Source organism: Crinia signifera, chromosome 7 (assembly GCF_055691185.1).
Source record: "Crinia signifera chromosome 7, ASM5569118v1, whole genome shotgun sequence".
Taxonomy (NCBI): domain Eukaryota; kingdom Metazoa; phylum Chordata; class Amphibia; order Anura; family Myobatrachidae; genus Crinia; species Crinia signifera.
The window spans coordinates 178,842,595-178,870,569 of record NC_139223.1 but is presented as its reverse complement, the minus strand read 5'-3'; the positions used below and the strand labels follow the sequence as shown (position 1 = coordinate 178,870,569).

Sequence of the window (27,975 nt, the reverse complement as noted above, 5' to 3'; positions counted from 1 at the left end):
GGGATGTGGAACTCTGATTCTTCCTGGGTCGGCACCATTCTCACTGCGCCTGTGTGCAGCGGGAGTCTTCTGCTAGCGGTTAGAGATTATATCAGCTCCAGGGAATCTGGATCTAGCCTTGGTGTAAATAGGACCTGCGATGGATGCCCCAGGCTTCCCATTTACACTACATCTTAATCCAGTTTCTTGCTGGGACCAACCTGGATTCACGTTTCACTGATCCTGTAACATGGCATTAAGGAGCTCGTTGGCTGATGCATCTCTTTCCACAGCTTGATCTAACCCTTGCCCCTTTATAATTATAATTGGATTAGTATGGTTTTTTGGGAAGGTCAATTTGTAGATCCCGTAATATCGACCTATTCAGACTTTTGAAAACGACCATGTTAACAGGTACAGAATGTTGACACCCAATCATAACCCCGACGCACCTCTAAAAATGTCTTCTACATGTTGTAGGTGTCAACCTTTTTAACCATGTTGACATGACCTTTATCCCAATCGTTCTAGTAGGAGTCAAAACTCTTGATGCCAATGTGGGATCTCTAAAGCCAGGTACACACTGAACTATTAAACAAATTTGCAGTTCTGATCATTTCTTAAAATCATCCAGCGTGTACCCCCTACATCGTTTGTGGGCAGTCCTGTCCTTACATGCAGCTCAATTGGGGGATGTTGCTAGTAATGCCCGCTATTATACCCCCACTTTCCACACCCCGCACCTCACCCTTAATAATCGTGGCCGTTAACCGCTAATAATCGTGTATACATTTGCTGATGCCGGCTACCCCAACACGTTCCATCAGTAACTGTTGTGCTGCGTACACATTGTCTAGTGTGTACCCAGCATTCCAGCCAATATCTCTTTATTGAACACCGCGCTCCTACTACAGCCAAACTCTCACGGTCCCATTTTATGCAAGTGGGCGCTTGTCGGTGGTTCTGCCTGTGGTTAAAAAATGGAAATAATCCAATGCTTTAGCCAGCAGGTCTTACAGCCTGGCGTTCCATGTAGGCTAACTGGTATCTAGGTGCCGCAATCTGTCAGTTGTGCTTTGTGGACATGTGTAATATATAAATGTTATATATTCATGTTCCCTCTTCTCAAAAACCATAGCTCATGAAGAAATCTGCACAACCAATGAGGGCGTCATGTATCGCGTCGGCGATCAGTGGGACAAAATGCATGACCAGGGTCACATGATGCGGTGTACGTGTGTCGGCAATGGCCGTGGGGAATGGAACTGCATTGCTTATTCCCAGCTCAAAGGTAAATCTGATCTGTTATGTTTGCTTTAGATTTGTAGATTTTCTATAGCTTATATTTTATTCTCATAGGTCCTATTTTATATTCCCTTCTGTTCTGACGTCTTGTAGACAGTAATACAGTAAACTGAATTTGCCGTCTGTTCTGTGTATTTCCTGCAGCATTGTTCGGATCACAGTTAGCTGCCGTTATAAATATACATACCAGAGATTTTCTCAGGCAATCTGTCTGATAAGGGAGAAACATGTGGCAGAGAATGGGGATCAGATAGTAGCTATGCTTCCCTGGCTGACCGGATTTGAGTTCTTGTTGTTGTTGTTTCCACCCCCCCCCCCCCCCCCCCCCCCTTGCCTGCAGTACAACCCTATGCAGCGATGGCTTTCATTCCCATAGGCTTTAGATAACGGCCTTCTTCTGGAATCTGCAGCTTAAACTGCTCATGATGAATGTATGGAGTCCATTCTGGTTTCTCCAGAGGAATCTGCTCACTTGTTAGTGATGACTATGTAGCCAAATGCAATATATTTCATTCGGAGTTTGTCAACTCCTAACAGTTGCGTATGTGGGGAGGAAGAGGATGATCTTGGCTCCTCACCTACAAATAACATGAAACATTTGGCAGGAACAGATTCCACTTGAAAGGAACTGTTTATACAAAAAGCTGGCAGTGTTTTTATGTAGAGGAGTACAAGCAATAGCACTTGGCATGGGATTTAGGCACTGGACTAGATTATGCTCCTTGTAAAACTTTAATGTGTAAATCAGTCTAGACCGCCTCGAGGTTGGCAGTAAAATTCTGTTGGGGGGGGGGGAATGCTGGTGGGGATGCACTCCATGTTTATGATGACCCCAAAACCCAATTCTGCACGGCTAGGAGTTATGGGCAACAGTGTCGAAAACTAGCGGGGCAATGCACTAAGATGCAACGTTGTGTCGTAAAACCCCACCCCATGTAGACATTTAGGCTTTCTCCAGCAGTGCCGCCTTTTTCTATGGCCGGGAAGCCCAATGATGATTTGAAAAATCGTAATTTCATCACCCGTGTAATAACTTGGGGCCACCGCTATTTTAATGCAAAATGATAGTCAACCATACATATGAGGCGATTGCAGCACAAAAGAAATATGATTTCAATAGTTTGCAATACAGCAGTAGTGAATAGATAGAAGGCATTTCAAATAGTTAAACTGGTTTCTATATTTTGGCTGCTGCAGCACCTCTTTGTCTCTGGCTAGGGCAAATGCCGTTTCTCAGTTCTTAATATACTGTACATTAAACATACAATAACCTTTTGAAAACATAGATCTACACTAATAGCAACTCCAATTCTTACCGGGCAGTATTAACAAACCTAAAACTTCAGTGTTTACTCTACTCTATAGTGCGCTCAAAGTTCTACCATTGGAGAACCCTGTTTCTGGATGATCCAGAACCCACAGTATTATGGGGGTTATTTTTGGGTCTCTCCTTCTGGCAAATGCCTTCTTAGATGGATAAAACCATGTGCACTGCAGGTGGGGTAGATGTTACTTGTGCAGAGAGAATTAGATTTGGGTGGGGTTTTACTTCAAAGTGAGATCTATATTGCAGTGTAGAAATAAAGCAGTCCATATTTTCCCTGCACAGAAACAAAATAGCTCACCCCAATCTAATTCTCTCTGCACATTTTACATCTCAGTTTTTACAATAGGACCTCTTACATCTCTGATGCGGTTTTCCTATATTGAAATGTAAACGCCTTTTGCCCCCTGATACTTTAAATGCCTGAAAAGCTAATGTATGTTCACATTTCATTGCCTTGTTCCCTTTCCAAACAGATCAGTGTATTGTGGATGGTGTCACGTACGATGTCAATCAGTCTTTCAACAAATTCCACGAGGAGGGGCATCTGATGAACTGCACCTGCTTTGGCCAGGGGCGGGGCAGATGGAAGTGCGACGCTGTAGGTAAGAAAAGTTTCTAAGGGTCCAGAGCAGGATCAGAGGAGGAGTCTATCAAAGCTCAGAGAGTTATTCGGTAGCAACCAATCCAGGGCCGGTGCAAGGTTTCTTGGCACCCTAGGCAAATTGTCCGCAAACCCCCCCCCCCCCCATTAGTGTTATATTATACACACATATAGATACTTAGATATATACTTGGACATATAGATATCTCTATCTACAGTATGGGGGAAATTTAATAAAGGAAATTTGTAAAAAATAGGTGTATTTGTATCCAAAAATACACTTATTTTTGACATTTACTATCCCGAAAATACGGCTATTCGTATTGATAGCACGTCAATACGAATTGCCGTATTTTTGGGATCGTAAATGTCAAAAATTAAGTGTATTTCTGGATAAAAATTTTACAAATTTCCGTTAGTAAATTTCCCCCTATATGTCCAAGTCAGCCGGCAGCACTATATGAAATAACTGGCTCCGGTGCCACGAAGGAGGGGACTCACCACAGCCGGGAAGTATATGCTTCCTGGAGGGTCCGTACCGTGGCCGGGCTGCAGGCGGCTTCTCTGCGCTTGGGGAAAAACCTGAGCCCAGCGCTGACGGGAGACTGTAGTCTCACAGCCACCTTGATGGGCGCCGGGCAGGCTTCTACTACTCCTCCTCGGCGCCGGCGGCATCAGCAGCAGGACACAGGAAAGAGCCGGTCAGTGGTATGAGCGGCGCTACACCTCATGCAGCTGCGCCAGTTAATGTGAGAGGGACTGGGTATGGGGCGGGGGAAGGAAGTCTGGAGGAGATGGTTGCTGCAGCCGGCATGTGAGTACCGGCGAATCGCGGAACTCTTCTGGTGCCGGGAGGGAGGATAATCAGAGGGGGCGGATGTGCAGGAGAGGAAGGCACAGTAGCAAAATAAATATTCATCGGCAGCGTGCGGTGCCGCCCTCCAGAGGGCACTGCCCTAGGCAAATGCCTAGAGCTGCCTAATGGTAGCTCCGGCCCTGAACCAATCTGAACTGTTTATTATTTTTTTTTTTTTTTTTTTTTTACAGCTGTAAAATAGCATTTAAAAGCGAATTGCTTAGATCTTAATCGCTCTCTCAGCTTTGACAAATAATCCCCCTCCCCTTAGTCATGCAGCATTCTTTAAATTTAGCACAAGTGTCTCTTGCAGGTTAAATTAATCCTATCACTATAATAAGTATGTAGTTGGGAAGATTAGGAAGAAAATCATTGTATAAAACAAGGTGTATTTTAGGCGTTTACGATTGGGTGGTAAAGTGTGCCTAGGGCAGCAGAGCGAAGCGCCTGTGCTCGGGGTCTACACCCACATGAAAAATGAGTCGACCTATTCCCATGTCGACAGTTTGGGGTTGACCGAATTACTTTCCATTTTCCATAGCTGCTGCCCCGTTATGTGCGTTTCCTCTGGTCACACTGCTGCACAGGGTACAGTTACTGTGCTCTGATCCGGCCTGAATGTCTATAGGTGAATACCTTGAGTGGCGTCTCGCTGGTGTGGTGGCTGAGGGCAAGCTCTGATAACCTATCATCTGTTTGTTCAATCAGAGCTGGCTAAACTCTGAATTCCAGTCTGTTTTCCTTGGCAGGAATTCAGAGAGTTGGTTTATCTCAGTACACAGAACATAAAGGCGGCTAATTCTGTGCAGAAACCTAAAAACCCTTCATGGACACAAATACTACTGTACATTCTTAATTGAGTAGAAAATGAGCAATGTTGCCCTTTTACTAAGCTATAGAATGGTAGTAGAGCCTGGGAATCTCTTCTAAACAGGGCAGGTAGGGAAGTCTCCCATAACCAGTCAGATTTGACCTATTCTCTATAGGCCAGATGTACAGTATCTTTTTTTTTTTTAATTAAAGTATTTTTATTAAATTTTTTGCAAATACATACAAATACAAGATAGACTTATAAACAAGCAGTGCAAGGCCTTCCATCATATTATGCACATACAGTATGGCAAAATAAGGGCAGAGACGGATACATATAAAATATCTCTATAGTAGAATAGTAACAAATCATCCACCTGGAGGCGCCATCCAGGTTGAACAGATCATATATATATAAAGAGGTATGAAACTAAGGATTATACAATGAAGTATACATAAGCTACTGTTGGTAAGGATAGCCAAGTTAACGCCGCACTGACTCATAAAGCAAGGAATACTGCAGTCTATCAACATAAAAAAACAAACAAACAAAAAAAAAACGTACCCCAAAAAACAAATCACCCCCCACAAAAGCCCAAAGTAAACCCCCTCAAAACCCCCCACCCTGTATAACCTAACCCCAACTTAGGATATACCTGGATCCCTAAACCTTAACCCTATAAACCCACTAAAACTATATCTATAGAGGGAGTAGATTAGTGGCATTTAGCTAAATCCAAATTGAATAAGCATCAAAAATAGGATATGACCTTACTATCTTAGCTAACCTATACCTAAAAACCTAACATACCCCCTCCCACTCAACCCACCCAGATAACTTTAAACTAAACATACACCCCCCCTCCCCCCCCATATAAAAGGAAATTAAACGGATAATTGGTAGAGGCAAAGTTGACAGGATGTTCTCAGCCAGGTGAGGACCAGTTCTCTGAGCCAGGTGAGAACGGCATCCACAACAATACATCACACAAAAAATATCAGGCTATGGTCTGGTCAGAATCAAAAAACAATATTTTAGACATATACGATAAGTAAAATAATGGAGGTATAGGTGAACAGAGTCATCGTACCAGTTTACAACGAGTTATAAAATATTAAACAGGATATAAACAGCGAAGTATAAAGATCTCAGTATAACGAGCAAACAGGATATGTGGTTATACTGTATATCAACAAAGGAGCAAGCAAAAATGGCAAATGTGGTGGGAGAAGGCTCTATCATCAGCAAAAAAGTGTAGAAAGTCAGTCCGGCCAGGCTCGCCTCCCATGTGAAACCGCATTTATTACAGTCCCTCCATCATATACCTGAATATACATGCGCATCAATTGGTAGCGTAGAGATAAAGGTTCCAGAATCTTCCCATCCAGCCAAGAATCCAGAAACGAAACTGTAAAGGAGTTTCCTATCGGAAGCACGGCCGTCGGGGCTGTAGGATAGTGCTTCATAGAGACCGCCATATCAGGAGGCAAACCCCCAGTGTAAATTTTAAGGAACGGCTCCACTTGACAGGGTAAATCTGGAGTGTTCACAGGGTCAATATACAAAGATAAATCATCCTCATGCCCAGCAGTGCAGGTATCAGGGTCACCCTCCATCTGACAGTTCAGATCAGGAAAAGGAGCAGATGCAGAGGATTCAGAAGTTACAGGCAGAGGATTTGTGGAGTTATTATTTACATCCCCAAATGCAGCAAGTAGCCTCTGCGTAAAGGCACTAATGGCCTCAAGGATTAGATACATAGGATCAGACATTGTTGAAATAGCGCATGCAGGCTACACTGCAAATAGGTAGTGAAGGCAAAATGGTGGTGGCTAGCACACCACACACTTCCCTAATGCAGAATGCACAGTAAATAGGGATGTATTAGCACAGTGTATCTGATCTGCACAATCCCAGCCGTAGGCACAGCAATAGATTGAGCATGCAGAGTAACAGTGTCCGGGCAGCAAGGATCACACCCACCAGACTTCTAAGATGGCGACCGCGGCCCGGAGAACCGCGCCACAGCCCAGCAGGACACCCCGCGATTAGACAGGAGATAGCCGGCAGTAGGAGCGGGTGCTGAGGCAGGGCAGCAGGCTGATGGTGCGCAGGATCTGACCCGGCGGGGACGCGATACAGGCGCTCGGCCGCGTCTCCACTCCCAGAGGCAGCAGCAGCAAGATGGCGCCCGGGCCTTCTCGTCCGGGGCTTGCACGGCGCCAAACCCCAGACCTCTTCCTCCAGAGCTCGTCGGTGGTCTCGGAGCGGGTAAGGATAGTCTGGACGGCTTCCCACACCTCTACAGTCAGTGTAGGTAGATACAGCGCAGACAGGATGGGTAGCAGGATGCAGATGTACAGTATCTTACTTCAAATAGTTATTAAAGTGGTGAGTGATACCCAACCAGCCAATCGGCTCCTGTCATTTTTCAAACCCAACCTATAGCATGACAGGTAGGAACTGATTGGCTGGCTGGGTATCACTCTCCATTTTATCACTTTTTGAAGCTTTGTACATCTGGCCCATAGACTACTAGATAAGTGATCGCTATATTCTGATTGGTCACTATAGTCCATCAACATACCCTCCAACATGACCCATTCCATTAGGTACAAAATGCTCTGTTCCTGGACTTCCTGCCAGTGGCAGTTACAGATGTGAGCCTACAGCACAGTCCAATATTCAAAAAGGGGAGCCACACCAGCTGCCATCCCAAACATCACTGGCAGTTGATGTGACCCCCCCCCTCTTTGAATATTGGACTGTGCTGTAGGCTCACATCTGTAACTGTCACTGACAGGGAAGTCCAGGAACAGAGCATTTTGTACCTAATGGGATGGGTCATGTTGGAGGGTAAGCATCAAGTTGAAAGGTGTCTGGGCATTGGGGGTGTGGCTAAATATGGGAGGTGTGGTCTCCCCTCTGTAATCTTTCTTTTTGGCAAATGCTGAAGGGTTTTTGAGATGCAGCGGCATCTGTGTGGTTGGCATGTGAGCCTGGTGCCCTCACTGCGCAGTATACGTGAGCATGTTGGTTCCTCCTCTGGTTCTGCCCCTTCGGTTGTACCCACACTGTAAGATTATGCCTAGCCTCTTTTCCATGTGCTGCTCTTCTAAGCATGCACCATGCGAATCCCTGTAAAATACGCTATGCCCGTGCGCCTCAAATGCTATCCTCAAGATGCAGTGGCAGCCCCGGTTTTAAGGATATCTCTACTTGATCACAGGTGACTTAGGTCCTAGGTCAATTTTATTTAACCTCCTGTGTCCTTTTAAAACCTGCCCTGTTTGTGTGTTTTGAGTTTGGGAAACATTGCTTTACACAACATGAGGTTTCCTTGTTTTTACTGCGTTTTACAAAAAATTGCTGAAAATCTTGGTTTTTATTTATTTTTTAATCTGAATTTGGTGGGTGGTGTCACTAAAATAGAAGCCGATTATGCTGGTATTACCAGCAGATGAGCAACAGGGTGGTTTTTTGCATTGTCCACCACCAGGAAAATCGCTAAAACAGGGTGAAAAACGCACATTGCACCCAGCCCAGCGATTTTGTCCCAGTCATCCATACACATTGGGTGAAATCGCCCAGTGTGTATAAACCTTTAATAACCAGTGGTCTAAAAAGCATTGGCTTGTTTACAGCTTGCAAACCTTAAAGTATCACATAACAAGCTATAGAATTAAACTTGCACCATGATTGGCATAACCAAGAAGCGATGCACTGAGCCATGATTCCAACTAATAGACCCGTCTATTTTGCGGCTGTTACATCTCCATAGTAACTATAAGCCATGTGACCGAACCCGTTGTGAACCAATAGATCAAACTGCATTATGCGTGTAAATGATCCCTAAGTATCTATGCTAAGACGTGGCTGTAAGACTTCACTCACACCTTAAGGACTACAGGACCCATTTCTTAACAAGTTTTAGCCATTTAAAACTGGCTGCAGCACCATTTATCAAATGCAATCTGCTCCCAACTGCCAATATTGAAACACATGAAAGTTAGAAGCTGATTGGCTGGAGCACCATTAATCATATACATTGAGTGTTAAATGGGTAAAACTCCTACTGCTTTCACATCGCAAAATGCCGGTTCGCACCGGGACTTTGAAATGGGTCAGTCCCGGCGCGAACCTGCATTTGGGATGTTCACATCCCCAAAGCGAACCAGCATTATTGCCGGTTCGTTGATGTCAACTGGGGGTGCAGTGGAGTCTGAGTCATCTGGGGCAAGGGAGGAGGCAGCTCCAAGCGCTGCCTCCTCCATAGTGTGAACGGGAAACGGGTCGCTCAACCCATTTAACCCGTCCACACTGCCAAGCAACACGGCAAGGAACCGGTAAGGACACTGCTTTTTTACCGGTTCCTTTTGCCTTGCTGCTACCCGTTTTCGGGACACGGTAACCCCTTTCACATCACACTAATTACCGGGTCAAACCGGCTTGTACCCGGTAATTAGTTGCGATGTAAACCGGGTATCATTGATAAATGGGCCACTACGAGTTCATTGTGCGTTCTTCATGAAGGTCATTTGGCTTGTTCTAGATCAGTGATGTCTAACCTTGACACGCCAGCTGTTCACCTAAACATCCCAGCATGCCCTGCATCAGTTTTCGAATGGCCAAATAGTAAAACTGTAGCAGTGCATGCTGGTATGTGTAGTTCAACAACAGCTAGAGTGTCAAGGTTAGCCATCACTGTTCTAGATCATGTCTGAGTTGATGTCCAGAAACTGGGTGAACCCCACACATCCTAGTGTTGAACGCACACTATGTGAGCTCTGCGACCGAAATGCAGATAACTGTACAAGGAAACACTAACTGGTGCTTGTGACGTTTCAGATCAGTGCCAAGAGAACGAATCTCGGAAATTCTACCAGATTGGTGATTCTTGGGAGAAGAATGTTAATGGTGTAAGCTACCAGTGTTATTGCTATGGCAAAGGAATTGGCGAATGGCACTGCCAGCCTCAGTCCTCCCCAGGTAATTAATCTGTAAGACATCTGTTCACAATGTCACAAATCTGGCGCTGTAGCTCGTCCACATATGTTGGATGCTACAACTAAAGGACGAAGTTCAGGTTATTGTCCCAAACTGCAATCAGCGGTTCCAGGAACCTGAAAATCAAATTTGCACATACCTGCCCACTTTGTTCTCTCTGCTATGTATAAACTCACAATTGGTCATCCATTAAAAGGTTTTCATCAGTCGATAAGTTTAGGGGGGGGGGGGACACGGGACCAAAAAAAGCATTGGAGAATATTTATATATGAGCTAATATGACCACGGTTCAGTCTCTTTAGAAAAATCGCTTCTCCTTATCTATTGTGTTTTCTTGAATGCTAATTAATATAAATTCCCTAATTTGTAATCTCTTGATGCCTTTAAAATTAAAAACTAATATATAACTGGTTATGTAAAAGGGACGTTTCACAGCTTAATACTCCACTAAGGGGGGTATTCAATGTAGGGTCACGACTGTCGGGCTGGCTCAACACCCATGACCCTGTCCCGTTCTCGGCTCGCTGAACGGTGATTCCGCAGGCGGGATTCAATGTCCCGCCTGTCGAGCACCAAGAAGGGGGCATGGCTGCGAGAAACGGATGGAAATCGAGCTCTTCAATTCCTGGCCACTCTCGGCAGAACGTGCTTGACTGCTTGTGAAGTCGGGCGCGTTCTGCCGAGATCACTGTTGGGGATGACAGCATTGAATAGGGCCCCGCCGCCGTTTCCCCCATCGGGAATGGCGTCAGGAGATTGAACATCCCCCTTAAGCTTTGGAACTGAGTTTATATGGGATAGAACATTCAGCCATCTGTTAGAACACCAGAAAGTACATTGGTCTCCATGAGTTACCCTATAATCAATAGTCTACCAATTGATCTATAAAATTGGGGTCTCATCTAAAGCCATCAATATCTGACCATTCTCCTGGTCTGTTTGTAACTTTATTAAACCAATGTGAATGGGGTGTTTTTAAGACCCTTGACATAGAAGGTTGAGTATGATCATAATCCCAACCCTGCTAATTAATGACCTGTCTTTATGGAGGTCCATCTGTTCAGTCCCACAGCCTGGTCATCTGCATATTCCATGGTGTCTGTTAGACCTTCCAACGGTGCTTGTTCTCTACTGGTTATCATTCATCTCTGAGGTCTCTTGCCATGCCGTTAGACCATTTTATTTATTTTTTTAAGATATTGAATGGTTTCATAATTGGCAGCGATTTTATCTTGCTGTTGAGTTCAAAGCAACTGCTCTGATACAATAGACCAGTGGTTCTCAAACTGTCCTCAGGAACCCGCTCAGTTCATGTTTTCCAGGTCACCCAACAGGTGCACTCATTACTGACTGACACCTTTTCAAGGATCTACAGCTGGAGCTAATTTCACTTTTCTGTGAGGAGACCTGCAAAACATGCACTGTGTTGGGGTGCTGAGGACTGACTTTGGGAACCTGTGCAATAGACATTTCTCTTTTAGTAACTTTCAGCTTACTTAAATAAGTTAAAATCCATAACAACCCTCATTATTACCCTTAACCGTTCAGTTTGTCTAAATACCTTTTTTTTTTCATTCTTGCTGCTACCCAGGTACAATTTTCATAAAAAATGTTCTTGAAAGATCAGACATTGCTGAAAACTGGTTTATTTCCAACATTAGGGCAGCCTTATCAAATGTTCTTTATTTTTTTGAGCTTGCAACCTAAAATATGCTTAAGGACCATGGGAGGCTCCAGGGGGGAGGCACAGCAACTGCCATTCCAAACTGACTTGCTGGCCTGAGGTGTGGCCTCTCTATTTGAATTTTGAACTGCAGCCCCACCTCTGGAGCCTCCACTGTTAAGGACTCATGAAGATTTTATCCTCTTAAACAGCAGGAACCGGGCCTGTGCAGGTTATTATCACCGAGAGTTCCAACAATGCAAATGCTCACCCCATCCAATGGACTGCACCGCGGCAATCGCATGTCAAGTCGTACATTCTGCGCTGGAAGCCCGTAAGTCTTGCGTCCATGCTTGTTTTATTTCTTTGTACCAATGATTCTGAACTATGCTTTGAAGTAACATTTATCAAGTGCATTCTATAAAATTTGTACGTAGCAGTACTCCCTTACGATATTCCCCCAATTTAGAAAGCCTGGTCTTATCCCTCCAACCAAAGGAACTGCCTTACATGGAGCAGGCCACATGCTATGTATTCTATAAATCCGCTGCAATCGAGGACTACTTTTGGGGGTTTCAGAGTGAATACATGGTGACGCATTGGATGTTTGCTGTAGTCATTCAATTATTTATTTATTCTCTTAGAAAAACAAGCCAGGCAGCTGGAAACAAGCAACCGTTCCAGGGCACCTCAATTCCTACACAATCTCCGGTTTGAAGCCTGGAGTGGTTTATGAAGGACAACTCATCAGCATTCTGCTTTATGGTCAGAAGGAGGTCACCAGATTTGACTTCACCACTACCTCCACCACCTTGGGAAGTAAGTACTCCATTCATCATTTTTATTGGCCAGTTGGAAGCCCATGGTATGGATCTGCTGCATGGTTTATACAGGCAGTTAAGTTGTCTTATGGCCAGTCAGGATTTCTGACCCTACCTAATGCACATAGGCACTATGACAAGAGACTAGTAGGCACTAGGACTGAGCGGTAGTGTTTTCCAGATGGCAGTGGAGCACTAGGCAGGTGGTAAAGCCATAATATGATCTAACATGGGTCAATAGTGGCAGCGTTCTTATCAGATCTATATGGCCATGCCTGATATAAACATCTGAATTGCTGGGTGCTGCTTTCTCCATATTCTCAAATATGTTGCAGTGTCTGGGTCTACAATTTAATAGGATTGATTTTGGAACATCTAGTGCAATGTTTCATAACCTTGGTCCTCAATGCACCATATCAATCACGGTTTTATTGCTTGCGCATATTAAAACCTGCTCCGTTCGCATGCCTTGAGGACCGTGGTTGTGATACTCTTATCTATTGGTAACACGTACGTTTAGACAAAGAGTCGAGAAAAGCAATAGATGTTCAGACATGGCTCATTCATATCAGACTTCCAAGTAGGCAGTTGTGTGGTTGCAGAATGACCAGTACAGACTGCACCTTTCTCCAGGCCCAGTACTGATCCGGTCTATCTTCTGGTGTGGCTTCACTGTTGTGCTACATTGTTTTGAATGTGGTCAACTGCTGATATTAGGTATTAGGTGTTCTGAAAGACAGTACTGGTGTTTCCCTGGTCATTAACTGTATGGTATAAAAAATCTACAGTGTCTAGATAGTCAGTCATTAAATCAACCCTATATGGTCACTTATCATAACCTTTTATGTGGTTCACCGTGCCGTACATAGAGCACACATTCGAACAATACATGGCAAATAGAACTAAACAGTAAGAAATACTCGCACAAGGTGAGTTTAGGCAGCGCTTAAATCAATGAATGAAAAACAAAATTTGTTTACAAAGGTATAAATCTTTTTACTGGTTTAAAAATGCATATATACACAATATAATAGTACAGTCATGAACAAAAAACCTTAATAAAATTATTAAAATTGAGAAGGTGGGGAATAAAAGTAAACTGGAATTAATGAAAATAAAGTTAATAAAGAATGATCCCGTCTCAAAGGACATGTATTTGTGAGTAGATAATGTAGTCACTTGACTTGTGGGAAAACGGGTAAGTGCACTTTACCAATTTAGAAGTTCTGGATCTTTGTGGAACAATTTTTGGTGGAAGCTGGATAAATCCTCACGATGAATGCGGCTGTTTGTCGTGCCGCTGGAGGGGTCAGTGATCGCCGGATGGAGTAGGCCTCTGTGATGAGGTGTGAGACAGATGGAGAGTGTCTCCAACACCAGAGGAATGATGTTGTAGCGATATGACAAATAAAGTTCCAGAATTGTGGAAGTGTGGCTTCCGTGACCCAGGAATGGCCTCACTGGTATAGATGTTGGTAACCAGTGGTGTCTGGGAGCACGGTGGTCCCAGACACCACTGGTTACCAACATCTATACCAGTGAGGCCATTCCTGGGTCACGGAAGCCACACTTCCACAATTCTGGAACTTTATTTGTCATATCGCTACAACATCATTCCTCTGGTGTTGGAGACACTCTCCATCTGTCTCACACCTCATCACAGAGGCCTACTCCATCCGGCGATCACTGACCCCTCCAGCGGCACGACAAACAGCCGCATTCATCGTGAGGATTTATCCAGCTTCCACCAAAAATTGTTCCACAAAGATCCAGAACTTCTAAATTGGTAAAGTGCACTTACCCGTTTTCCCACAAGTCAAGTGACTACATTATCTACTCACAAATACATGTCCTTTAAGACGGGATCATTCTTTATTAACTTTATTTTCATTAATTCCAGTTTACTTTTATTCCCCACCTTCTCAATTTTAATAATTTTATTAAGGTTTTTTGTTCATGACTGTACTATTATATTGTGTATATATGCATTTTTAAACCAGTAAAAAGATTTATACCTTTGTAAACAAATTTTGTTTTTCATTCATTGATTTAAGCGCTGCCTAAACTCACCTTGTGCGAGTATTTCTTCCTTTTTTGTACCAGTGAGGAGTGACTACCCTCACACCCAGGCAGCAGCTTGTATTGTAGGATCAGCTCACTGTTAAAGCGCCTGAATATTCCCAGCGAATATTTCTTTTTGTTTTAGAACTAAACAGTACAGTAACTGAAGAACTAAAATAGAGTACAATGCTTAGTACACAATGCAACTGAGATGTAGGAAAGCAAAGGAGCAGTCCACATGCTACCGGGCAGGTTGCCATTGGTAGAGATGAATGAACCCCGGTGCAAAGAGATGTGGGTATAGATGGTAGGTGACTAAGGGGGGGCTGTTAAGTTCAAACGTGACCATTGTTGGCAAGTGAATTTTTTTTTTAGGGGGAGGGGTGTGTGAGTTTCTGTTTCATCAACACTGACCACAATCAGTGGAAAAATGTATCCTCGCAGACTCTTCACTTGCCACATTATGGGCTATGGTTTGTAGTCCATGTGCATAATAAAGCAAAAGCTGGAAAAACCTGTACAGATTTGTAAAAAATAACCCCTAAAGTAATCATTGACCATCGTTTACTTTTTGTAAACCTCTTGACTCTTGACCTGGATACCGGTCATGAAGCAGTTGCTAGGGTTGAAGGTACTGGTTGCATAAAGTTAACCATCAAAGAGTTGAGTAATTTATAGCTCTCTGGGAAGGAATTTACTTCAGTCTGTCACAGATGGGGTCTGTCTCTCAATGTTTGCTTTTGTAGATAAGGGGCTAAGCTTTTCCTGTGTGTGTGTGTGTGTGTGTGTGTGTGTGTGGCTGGAGAGAAACTGATGGGGAATTAAAAATATTTGTTTAACTCCTTCAGGGGCATTGTCTGAGCTGGTGTTCTAGAAATGCCTTCTAAAATTCCCAAACCCCAAGTGTTGGTGAAAGTTTGCTAGTTGTAATCCAATTTATTATTATATATTATCAGTTTCTTATATAGCGCACACATATTCCGCAGCACTTTACAGAGTATAGTTGAACATTCACATCAGTCCCTGCCCCAGTGGAGCTTACAATCTATATTCCCTACCACATGTACACACACACACAGACATTCTAGGGTTAATCATTTTTGTTGGAAGCCAATTGACCTACCAGTATATTTTTGGATTGTGGGAGGAAAACTGAGTACCCGGAGTAAACACACGGGGAGACTATACAAACTCTGCACAGTTAATCCAAGCAGGGGAGGGGCTTCAGCACAGTTCAAATAGGGGAGCCACACCCACTGCCACCAACTGTCATTCCAGACTGACTCACTGGCAGTTGGTGTGGCTCCCAAATGGGTCAGTGAGTTACTCTAATTTGGTGGAGTCGCTGCAATTATGGAAATGTGCTAGAAGCTTATTGGTTGGAATGGGCAACTTCTCCACCTAATGTCTTAGGTTTTATACATTTCCCCTGTTGAACTGAGAGGGATTAAGTAATAACCATGTTACAGGATGTTTGAAAAATGGCAGTTAAGAGCCAATTGATACTGTATCTCTCTCCGAGCTTTAATGCTTACCCCCCCCTGAGTGCTTTTTCTTTTCTATATTTTATTTTTATCTCTCCCTAGTCTACAAATATTGGGATGGAATGAAGCCTTGTGACTGTATTCTAATCTAATTTAGAACGACTTGCAATAATTTATATTGATGTGCATTAAAGAACTCTTGTTCCTTTTTTTTACAGCTCACACTGAGACCGGGGAGACACGTCTTCCACCGCTGGTGGCCACGTCTGAGTCTGTGACTGAGATCACCTCCAGTAGCTTTGTAGTGTCCTGGGTCTCGGCGTCTGACACCATTTCTGGATTCCGTGTGGAATATGAGCTCAGCGAGGAAGGAGAAGAGAAGCGTTACTTGGGTGAGTGCTGGCAATTTATGTCCAAGCATTACGGCCAGACTAGTGGTGTGACATGTTCTTGGCTGGAACTAGCCTCATAGTTGTGGGATGCATTTAGTGTTGAAGCAAACCTTCTGACAAAGGCAGTTGGAAAAGTACTGGATCAATAGCTAGAAAATTGTTGCCATGGACAACCTTCTCCACTTCTCCACAAAAGCCTTGCTGCATCTCCTGCTTGGACTTAGAGAACCGGAGAGGCTTGCTGAGTAAGACCTCTGATCTTGCTTCACCTTGTTTTGACTTTGAGGGCACAACTGGCGTAACAGCCATTGGATTGTTAGAATGTAAATCCACCCAAGAGTAGGTCCTTGTGTTGAAGGTCTCTTGTGATTTGTGAAAAGATATTATATATATATATATATATATATATATATATATATATATATTATTATTATTATTATTATTATTATTATTATTATTATTATTATTATTATTATTATTATTATTATTATTATTATTATTATTATTATTATTAATTTTTTTTTTATTATTATTTTTTTTATTCAGATCTTCCCAATTCTGCAACATCGGTCAGTATCCCAGACCTTCTACCAGGCCGTAAATACAACATCAATGTTTATGAGATCACTCAGGAGGGAGAGCAGAGCTTGATCTTGTCCACGTCTCAGACAACCGGTAATTATGACCAGTCAGGCTGATTAATTTGTGCCGATGTATGTGCGTACTTATTCAGTAAGCTCCGTGACCGCGGAGAAAAGTGTGGCTTTAAAACTAGTATTAGTAGCCAGATGCTGCAACCTGAAAAAGGAGAGTTGGGGGTTAATGAAGTCTAATTTGCAGTGAATCTTTTTTTTTATCTTTTTGTTTGTGTTTTGTCCTCTAGCACCAGACACACCTCCGGAATACAACATAGAAAATGTTGATGACACCTCCCTTTTGATTACCTGGACCAAACCTCAAGCTCCCATTACAGGTGAGGCAGTTGAAAGCCTAGTTTGAATGTTTTTGGAGCGATCTTTTTGTTCCTGGTCTTCCGAAAAGGAAATTCTAAGTAGTTTTTACCATGTTTGTGTAACCCACAGGCTACAGAGTTGTATATACACCAACAGTGGAAGGAAGCAGCACAGAACTTATCCTGCCTGATACTGCCACTTCAGTGACCCTCACTGACCTTTACCCAGGGGTAGAATACAACATAACTATTTACGCCGTGGAAGACAGCCAGGAGAGTATACCTATCATCATCCAAAAGGAAACCACAGGGACCCCACAAACCGGTAAAGACCAGGGTCTACATTACACCTACACTACTAAATCCTTCAAGTGCCCAAAGTTAGAATTGGTCGTAGGTAGAACATTCCACCCACTGGTGTTTGCCTGCAAAGATCTGGTTGTTTTTTCCTGGCTTATAAAACTTAAAGGTCTCTGTATTGGCTGTACAGCTTGTGGTGTAATGTTCTCAAATTCATCTCCGTCATCTTCCTTTCCAAAACGGGAGAAAGATCGAAGGGCCGTTCTGTAGGACCTCCGTTCTGCGTTATTGTATTTGGCTGTTGGCCCCTACTCTCTTCTGTTTCAAGTGTTTGTGGTGGCTGAAAAGTTGTAGAACTTATTGCTCTTTTATATACGAGTTTGTGTAGTAATGAAGGGAAAATCCTTGTAAGGTGAATGACTTTATTAGTCCATGGTGAGATGGAAAGAGATGAGTGTCTCTCTGTCTTGGCTATGTGTTTAGCACTCCTCTTGTGAGAAGTTTATTATAACTGGCCAAGACCTTCAATCTGACTACAGGGGCCTGACTAATTAACTGCTGAGTAATTATTTAAAAGTGATGTTTTCTCTTGCGTATCCACTTTTAAGGTTATTTGGTATATAATATATACTTTAAATAATATGGATCTTCTTTTATGTCTTGCACAGTGATTGTTCCACCACCCACTGAACTGCAGTTGATTGAGGCATCGGATATAAAAATTACCATCTCGTGGAATGCTCCTCAAAGCGAGGTCTCCGGATATCGTGTTGTGGTGACGCCAGTCTCGCCTTCAGGTCGGGATGTCCAGAATCTGCCAATCAGCAGAAGCACCTTTGCAGAGGTCATTAATTTACATCCTGGAACGATCTACAGATTCGAAGTCTATACAGTCAGCCGTGGACAAGAGAGCCAACCTCTAGTAGGGGAGTTCCCAACCAGTAAGTTCAGCTTTCATGACCAGAGACTCCTCCACGTTAAATATTACTAGTTGCCTACAGTAATCTCTCAGATTGCTATATGCCAGCTGAGATGGGGTTGTATTTTCTGTCTCCGACTGAAGATACAATATATTATGTGTAGTTGTGATCTATATTCCATCCTAAACGTTGAACCTCCTTTCTATCCAGAATTGGACTCGCCAACTAACATGAAGTTCAAGGACTTGGCCGAATCTTCAGTCCTTATTGTCTGGACACCACCCCAATCAAAGATCGGACGCTACCTTCTTTCGGTGGGCCAGACCCGTGGTGGGCAGCCAAGTCAATTTCACGTGGATTCCACTGTTAGAAGCTACAAACTTCAGAGCCTTCTCCCTGGGACAGAGTACACGGTTTCTCTTATCGCACTGAAAGGCAGCCAGCAAAGTAAACCAACCACAGGAGTGTTTTCAACCTGTAAGTGAAGACCTTTAGAAGCTTTTATAAATCTTAAACTACAATCTTTGTCTTCTATTTTTTTTTCTATAAAATGTGACTCCACTTCTGTTTTTCAATCTGAAAAATCTTCTTTTATGCCCTTTTCTACAAAAGAGCATGTATTGAAAAGTGTTGTGATTTGGGGAAGATGTGTCATCATTGCACTTAGCACGGCGAAGCAGGATGCCTTGGCACTGAGATCTATTAGTCACCAGAGAGGTTGTATCTTAAATGGTCTACACAGCGTTTCTGGTCTATATTACTTCAGCCTGCTGCTGCGATTCAAGCGGCCTAACATCAGGCATGCCGAAATCTGGTGAAACCACAAGATCTCCTTTTGGACTAATGGCACGTGTGTGTAGACTTTAAGGAAGTGGCTCAGTGCCAGCTTCAATGTGGCACCATGTGTGCGGACAAACAAAAAAAAGCATATAGTAAATACCCTATAGCACTTCATTATTTGCTGGTGAATTTAGATTTCTTGCAATCTAATAATTTTTGGGGGGGCCTAGGGGTGCTGTGAAAAAATTCCGATAATCTAGGGTGCCATAATTCAAAAAAGATTGGGAACCCCTGCCTTAAGGGCATTGAATATACCCCATAGACTGCACACACAGGGAAAAATCTTTCTATGGTGTCCTTTAAAAAAAAAATAAAAAAAAAATTTACATGAAAAAATGTTCGATATATGGTGGGGTTTTTTTTGTTTTTGTTTTTTTCTCTAATTTTCATTAATCAGATAAACCTTCTCTGGGTAACCATAAAGCCTCTCCTGTGCCCCTGTTATGAATCCCTTACACTCCTCTTATCCCTGTTTTAGCTGGTCAGCGACTAGATTAAAGCAGTAGGTATTCCAGGAATGTATCACTGTCCAGCTAAGTGTTCACAAGTCTCTTCTTGTCTTCTAAAAAGAAACAAACATCATATTTTTTATTTTTTTCCCCATCCCCGATGTGTTCAATATGTAGTTAGGAGGACGTGCTCTATTTATATAAACCCCACCGGACTACCTGAAATAGCTGCGCAGGTGACATATTTGTGAGGTCTGCTGGAAGCGCAGACCATAGAAGTATATTCAGTGATCTTGGCTCGCTGCGTAACCACTTCAAGCAGTCTGCTAGGATGTGTTCTCGGCAAACAGCCGTCTTGAACTAAATTCCTATGAGGTTGCAAACACGGACCCTGGAACGAGTTTCTGAGGTCAGGCTGCAATCCATGATCTCTAGTTTTCTCCCACGTTGCAGATGTTATGTTCTGGCTTTCTTGCTGTGGGCACAACCTTGTGATGCAGAAACATTTGCGACCCTGAATATAATTAATAACTGCACTTTCTTAACGTAACCCTCTTCTTTGAACTTTGTTTTAGTGGAACCCGCTGGCTCAATACCTCCCTATAACACAGAGGTTACGGAAAGTACCATCGTTATAACATGGACTCCTGTCCCCAGAATTGGATTCAAGGTAAAGTCCTGTATCTTGCTTATGATTATGATCTGTCTGTGCCTTATGAACCCAGCCAAAATTCATGGGCGGGTGGGCTTCTGAGTATCAACACATCTACTGTAATCTTCCTGGTATATATAATTTTTGCCTTCCATACAATTCATAGAGGCTATGTGGCAAAAATGTAAAGACCTTTAATAATTAGTACTTCTTTTCTTCATGCGGTCTGGTCTAGGAGGATGGTAAGTACAGTGTTACATATTTTTTTTTTCACAGCCAGAAAAATGTAAAATGTCAGTTTTGAAGGTTTGGCATAACTTTTTTTTTACCCTTTTTTAATATTGGCAGTTGGATGTGCGTCCAAGCCAAGGTGGGGAAGCACCCAGAGAAGTAATCTCCGAATCTGGTAGCATTGTGATCTCTGGCCTCACACCAGGCGTACAGTATATTTACAGCATCTCTGTGCTTAAGGACGGGGAAGAAAGCGAATCTCCCATCACAAAGACTGTTACAACATGTAAGTGTTGTTTATTTTTGGGTGTGGTTACGCAGGTGTTACGGTTGAAGAAAATGTCCCCTATGTTGAATTCTTAATTCTTGAAAAACAAAATAAAAAACCCTTATGACATAAGTTAAAGATATCGCTGTTCGGGTGCAAATTTCAATTTGAAAAAAAAAAAAACGTTCCCGAAAATCCAGTTTTATATATAACTGCAGCTTCTAAAATGAACATTCGAAAAACGATTTATAATGTAGATTTCACAATTAATGCCAGGCGTTAACAATATTAACCTAAAGCACATCATCTTAAACTAATTAAAATAATAAAAAAAAATACATAATCTCCATGTTAAAAAATAAAATATAATCATAGCTCATTTTTATAATTTTCTAAAAAGGAAAAAAAAAATCTCTTTTTGGTGACTCTAGTACTATTGGGTGATGGTAAAATACTTTCAGTGGTTATGGGGTCTCCTCAATTATAATCCAAACTGGACTATGCCAAACGGTTAACAGAAACCATGAATGAATCTGTAGTTATTATAGGGATGGCCAATTGTGTTTCCAACGATGGTTATCAACCATGCACTGGTTGACAATGAATGGTTTGACAAACACAGGGTCATCCCATTCTTTCACTTTCCTGTGGGCCAATCAGAACTTGAAGGCGGTGCTTTGTACCCCCAATGGTGAGTGAGAGACTTGCTGTGATCAGCATTTACTAGAACAATAGTCAAACTCTCGGACCCCGTGCCAGGAGAAAGGTTGGGTAACTTGCAAGTCTATAAAATGCTTTGTGTCTCTAAAAGAAAGTGCAGGGTCTACTGTCCGGGCTCATCTCGGATCCTCATTGTCATGGTTTAGTGCAGACTCCCAACCAAAAATTGCTTATGGCTGACTAAGTTGTGAAAAATGTTGGTATATAAATGTGTATGACGGTTTCCTCTTATGTCTAGGTAAAGCCGTGCTTTTTGCTGGTTTTGTTTTGTTTGATGACCCTTGTTACTTTTACATTGGGTTTTAGTAACGGTCTCTTTATAATGTTCCAGTGCTCTCCCCTCCAACCAACCTGCGCTTGGTCAAAGGTCCAGATTCTGTCACCCTGAAAATCTTCTGGGACAAAAGTACATCTCCAGGTAATGGGCTTGGTGTCCGCAATTAGAATTCTATGTTAATATGGGGGGGGGGGGGGTTTAAACGATTGATCGTTCAGGGGTAATTGGATAGATATCTGACTGGACCAGTGGGTACTGTTAGAATCCCGCCTGTGACCATCTATTCTTTAGTTTTTAAGTATTTAGCCTAAAACTAGCACAGGTCGTGCATGGTCTGTTTAAGTTTTGTAAGAAGTATAGAGATGGAGATATGGGTGAGCTTGGTTGAGGTCCCGGGGTGATGATCCAATGTTAGAGACAAGTTGCAGAGTGGTCCTATTCCTTGGATTGCTTGGAAATTTATCTGCAATGTGTACCCAATCTTCTTCTTTCCAGGTGTTACAGGGTATAGAATAACCTCCACACCCACAGATAGGCTTCTGGGATTCCCCACCGAGGAGGATGTAGATGGAAGTCAGGCTTCCTTTGTTTTTGAGAGTCTGAGTCCTGGAGTGGAATACAATATCAGCGTGTACGCCGTTAAAGGAGATGACGAGAGTTCACCCCTGTCTAAAATAATCACTCAAGGTAATGATGCACTGCCCTGTTTGTTTTTTATTTCGATTTACTTAGGAAAGAGCCCTGGTATTGATGGGTCGGTTTACTGCAGCTCCTAACATAAAGCTCCTCTTGGTCTTTATAAATCTGTCGCTGCTGATCTGAACAGATTACTTTTTTTTTCTTTCTTTGTCTTTTTGCTTAAAATCTATGCCCTATGCCTCTATACTGACTCTTAAGACAGTGTTGCTTTCCAAGAATAGACTGATACAGTAGCAAAGTTCTCGTGGCGTTTAAAATGTCTTAGGAAGGCTAACTGCCTTGCATATGAGCGCTCGTCATTTCATCAGATCTAACCCCCTTCTCCTTTCGCTCTCATTTGTAAATCTGAGTATTTATAGATGTGGCAGTTGTGCCATCAGCTTCACAAGTCTTGGTTATTTTGGTAATAGAGGAGCTGCAGGCTAAGCATTATTTGAGGAACTATACTGCTTGAACAGTAGGTGGTGCTGTATCTCAATATTTCACTGTGTAGTCTCTCTTTGCTGTGATTGTGTAGTCTCTCCTAGCTAGATTCTTGTTGTTAATCCTCCATATTATGAAATTTAGAGGTATTGGTCAATGTAAAGTTGACCACATTATTTTTCTGTATGTTTTGATAGGGCAGTTCTAATAGATAGTAGTTTATAGAGAAATAGCCCTGCAAGCGATATGAGGTTTTCTCTCTGCTATGAACTACCAGTGTGAGCTGTGTCAATACCTAACAAGATGCTGATTGGTTTGATCATGCAGCTATGTGCAGTCAGTGCCTGTGAATCTAAACTAATTCTAGTGCTTTTTCTCCTGTCCTGACCAGTGTAGGAGACTAGGTTGAGGGTCCCCTGAAATATAACGGCCCCCGTGTTGTCCTAGCTGGGTACGGGACTTCTACTATACTAATCCTTGCTGCCCTGTTTCTCCAAACTGAAATGTGCCAACATGTGTCTGGACATTTTTGTAACCAATAAGAGATAATTCCGCATCTGCTGCAATCCCAGTTGTCTGCACAACTCGATTGGTAGAGACAGAACCGGTGTTGGCAGTCGCGGATGTTCAATGATTTTGTGAACCAGTTATTGGTTCTGTTTGTACAGTACAAATGGACCTTTAAATTCTGCAACTTAACATCTGCAAAAATGTTAAAGGCTGGATTTTGCGAAATGGCAGTTGGGAGCTGATTGGCTGGTACTTTTTCACTTGTTAAGGCTTAATACTGCTGACCCTATATCTTGAAAAAGATAACCTTTTGGTTTCAGCTGCAGCATCCAGTACTCCAGCTGCTGTGGAACTACACAAACCAGCATTCCCAGATGCATCCTGTAATGGCAAGTTTGTGTTTGGGCCTCCTGGGATGTGTAGTTCCATAGCATATGGAGGGACACACATTGTCTACCCCTGGGCTAAAGGATATTACACCTGTACCGTTAATATTGAGACTTTTCTGTATATGAAGGTTAATGCACAGAAGTTATTGCAGCGGCTATTGGCCAAAGGGTAGATGCTAAATTGTAGTGGGCTAAAGGACCTTCCACGCCCAGGGGGAGGAGCAAGGCCGGGGGGCTTGCTCCTTCACTATCCACGCCACCACTGGTTGCCTTTAGTAACTAGGTGGCGAGCGTCCCTTTTTGGGACCCTTCTTCCGACCTTGCTCCTCCTCTCTCCACCCCCTCTCCTCACCTGTGAAGTCAGAAGGTCCTTTTGCCCACCACAATTTAGACATAACCATGGGCAATGCTAACAGCTATTCTGTAGCCTGTGCAGAGATCCAATCATCCTTTTGCAGGGGTAAACAAAGATGAGCATGTTCCTTTATTGATGTACAGTAGGAGCAAGTTTCATCTTTGCTCCTTTGGTCATGGCTAGCCATGGCTATTCTATTGTTCTCAGCTGCAATACAATACGTATTGCAGCTGAGAACAATAGAATAGCCATGGTTAGCCATGGCCAAAGGAGCAAAGATGAAACTTGCTCCTACTGTAGGTGGCGGAACGGATATATTTGTGACCTGCACCAATATTCACTAGTGTGCAACTTAATACAGGTTGAATATTGGTTCAATGTTCAGAATGCTGAAAGGGGGAAGGGCCGGTGGGATGTCAACATGACCGTAAAGGAATGTAAAAACATGGTTTTGATTCGTTACATCACATTAAAACCATATCTCAGTTACTTATGCATGATCAATGTCTATCATACTGTTACATGCTCACCCCCTTCCGCATGGCTACCGCCATGATGTGTAGGGGAAGGTTCTAGTTGAAGTCATCATTCGCCGCGTTCTGTCCTGCCCAATGGAATATGGTCTACCAATTGCAGCATGATGTCAAATGATAACGGATTCTGCAACACCAACATTGGTGGCAGCTGTTTCACTGCATGGGAACTATCTCCGCAGGCTTTGCAAATCGCTATGCAGTAAAATCATCAATCCCACTCTTGTGTTAATTCAATCAGACACACTTTGAGTATCAAGTGCTTTTAATTATGTTGCTTTCTAGTAATTACCTGTGATTGTGCAAACCTTGATTGACATGCTTTGCTTCCTCCCTCCCCCTGCCTCCACACTCTTCCTTGCTTCCTTGCGTCGCCCTGCCAGAGATCCCCCAGCTCACTGACCTAAAGTTTGTCGACGTAACCGATTCGAGCATTGATCTGAGGTGGACGCCCCTTAATTCCACCACCATTATCGGCTACCGAATCACGGTGGTTGCTGCAGGAGAGTCTGTCCCCGTCTACGAAGAGTTTGTGCACCCCTCACAGGGGTATTACAGGGTCTCAGGACTGGAGCCGGGCATTGACTATGAAATCAGCGTGATAACACTCATTAATGGCGGAGAGAGTGCGCCGACCACAATCGTGCAACAGACGGGTGATTGTACAATCTTTGCCACTTCATAGAGGTGGGATTGCGCTGTAGGTGTTCACCAGCAGGATTGGTTTAGAAGTTTGGGCTCAGCCTTTTTGGATCACAGGGCTCCGCTTAAGAGAATCCCAGTTGCGGCTCCAGAGGTGGGGCATAGTTTAAAATTCAAATAGGAGACACTCCAACTGCCAGTGAGTCCTAGATGGAGATGCTTGGCGGTTGTTGAGGCTCAACCTATTTGAATTTAGGTCCACCCCTGGATCCGCCACTGAAGAAATCTTTTATCCAGAGCATGGTATAGCAAAGCAGCTGTTAAGAGTGGGTTTGTTATGCTGCTTCTGATTGTTGGGCCTAGTTTTGAAATGTATTGTTTTGTATTGTCTTCACTTATTAATTAATACAAAAATAAAAACAGTTTACCATTGTAAACTTTAAGCTGCCAGCACTTTTGTAAGATCGGGAAAGGGCTATAATTTGTACAAATATTTCATTCCTGCTGGTGACTTGCTTACAGCGCTGTCCAGTCTCTGCCATGCATGCTTCTCTTTGGAAAAATGCTACCTGCGGTCTTCCGGATAAAGTATTGAACTGTATATACAGTACTACTACTTGTACTGTAAACACAAACTATATAGAAACTTAGTTTGGAATGTTGCATTTGTTTTTAACTGAAATGTGTAGAGTGCTCAGTAAGCAAGGGTTTAAAAAAAAAAAAAAATTCTTTTTTTTTTTTTATAAAGAAAACTTTATTCCTAAATTATCCCATATTTCCAGTTTCAGGCACAGCTTTGTATCGCAGGCTTCTGACATTTAATCTCCGCTAATCATGCAAGGTCATTAATCAGGTCTTGCTGTCCCATTTCCCAAGTTCAAAGTAGGAATGCCAGGGGTGAAATGTAATAGGATGAGAGATTCAGAAAGTGAGAGAATTGGGAAGAAATCTCCAGTTTTTTTAAAGCGGCAATCATTTACACTGCAAAACCAAACTGGTTTTGCAGTGTAAATGATTGCCCCTTTAACCCCTTCCCGACATTGCCTTTTAAGGTAATTTTTTTTTTTTTTTTCCTCCTTGTGTTCAAATAAGCGTAACTTTTTTAATTTTCCGGCTATATAGACACATGAGGGCTTTTTTTTTGCGGGACAAGTTGTACTTACTAATGGTACCATTTACTATACCGTATAATATTCTGGGGAATCAGGAAATAATTCAATGTGGGGTAAAAAAAAAAAAAAACGCAATTCCACAATTTTGCGCTGGTTACGTTTTTTTTGGAGTTCATAGTTCGTTTAAAATGATGGGTTATCTTTATTCTATGGGTCGTTACGATTCCGGTAATACCAAACTTATATAGTTTTCGTTACATTTTACCACTAAAAAAAAAAATAGAAAATGTTACGGTTTTTCGAATTTGCGTCGCGTCGCCATGTTCTGCGGCTTATAACTTTTTTATTTTTCCACCTACGGACCTGGGTGAGGGCTCATTTTTTGCGGGCTGAAGTGTACTTTTTAATTAATACCATTATGGGATATGGGCGACTTTCTGATCTTTTAGCTATTTTTTTTTGGGTAGGCGATGCGACCAAAAAGCGTAGTTTTGGCGTTGGGGATTATTTTCCGTTTACGCCTTTAACCGTGCGGGATAACTAATGTTATATTTTAATAGATCGGACTTTTAGGAACGCGGCGATACCAAATATGTTTATTTTTTTTATTATTTATTTATTTTTATTTGGGAAATGGGGAAAGGGGGGTGATTTGAACTTTTAATATTTTATTATTTTTTTTTTATTTTTAAACTTTATTTTTTTTTTTTTTTACTTTTACTACAAGGCCCCCTAGTGTACTTGACCACTAGGGGGCGCGATCGCCTGTACTAGGTTCAGCCATAGAGCTCTATGGCTGAACGTAGTGATTTTTTGCACTTCCTATTACATCCTGCCTGAGGCAGGATGTAATAGGTATGAATACACAGACAGCACAGGGGTCTACATTAGACCCCTGGCTACCATGGCAACCGATCGGCACCCTCCGATCGCGCTGCGGGGGGCCCCGATCGGCGCCGGAGGGGGGCGCCCCCCCTCCGATCAGCTATTTAAGCACTGCGGGCGCTTTGCCCGCGGTGCTTAAAGGGTTAAACGGCCGTGATCGGCGAACTCGCCGCTCGTGGCCGTGAGAGCAGGGACATGGCTGTAATATACATCCATTACCTGCTCTCTATCAAGCCAGCTCACTCCGTGAGCTGGCTTGATTCACCCCCAACCGACATATGACGTAAATGTACGTCATATGTCGGGAAGGGGTTAAAAAAACTGGAGATTTCTTCCCAAATCTCTCACTTTCTGAATCTCTCATCCTATTACATTTCACCCCAGATGTCTAAATACCTGGAGCCCAATACACCATTTCTAAAGAAAATCCTTGTCCATTCATTAGATCACTTTAAAAACCCATTTCCTTCTCTCGTTTCCTTAAATAGGTTTTTGAATTCTAGAGCTTAAC

General features: G+C 42.8%; 1 protein-coding gene across 1 annotated transcript in view; it reads left to right on the top strand.

Moving 5' to 3' along the window:
- FN1 (fibronectin 1) overlaps positions 1–27,975 on the top strand; it is a 56,783-nt gene that overhangs the window by 11,949 nt on the left and 16,859 nt on the right. The window contains exons 11-26 of the mRNA XM_083154499.1: positions 1,118–1,270; positions 3,085–3,213; positions 9,728–9,868; positions 11,762–11,883; positions 12,194–12,368; positions 16,134–16,307; positions 16,854–16,982; positions 17,191–17,280; positions 17,390–17,584; positions 18,228–18,500; positions 18,690–18,956; positions 20,344–20,438; positions 20,769–20,937; positions 21,971–22,057; positions 22,412–22,603; positions 25,209–25,481. Coding sequence (XP_083010625.1) covers positions 1,118–1,270; positions 3,085–3,213; positions 9,728–9,868; positions 11,762–11,883; positions 12,194–12,368; positions 16,134–16,307; positions 16,854–16,982; positions 17,191–17,280; positions 17,390–17,584; positions 18,228–18,500; positions 18,690–18,956; positions 20,344–20,438; positions 20,769–20,937; positions 21,971–22,057; positions 22,412–22,603; positions 25,209–25,481 — 2,664 coding nt within the window. The remainder of the gene's footprint in view (positions 1–1,117; positions 1,271–3,084; positions 3,214–9,727; positions 9,869–11,761; positions 11,884–12,193; positions 12,369–16,133; positions 16,308–16,853; positions 16,983–17,190; positions 17,281–17,389; positions 17,585–18,227; positions 18,501–18,689; positions 18,957–20,343; positions 20,439–20,768; positions 20,938–21,970; positions 22,058–22,411; positions 22,604–25,208; positions 25,482–27,975) is intronic.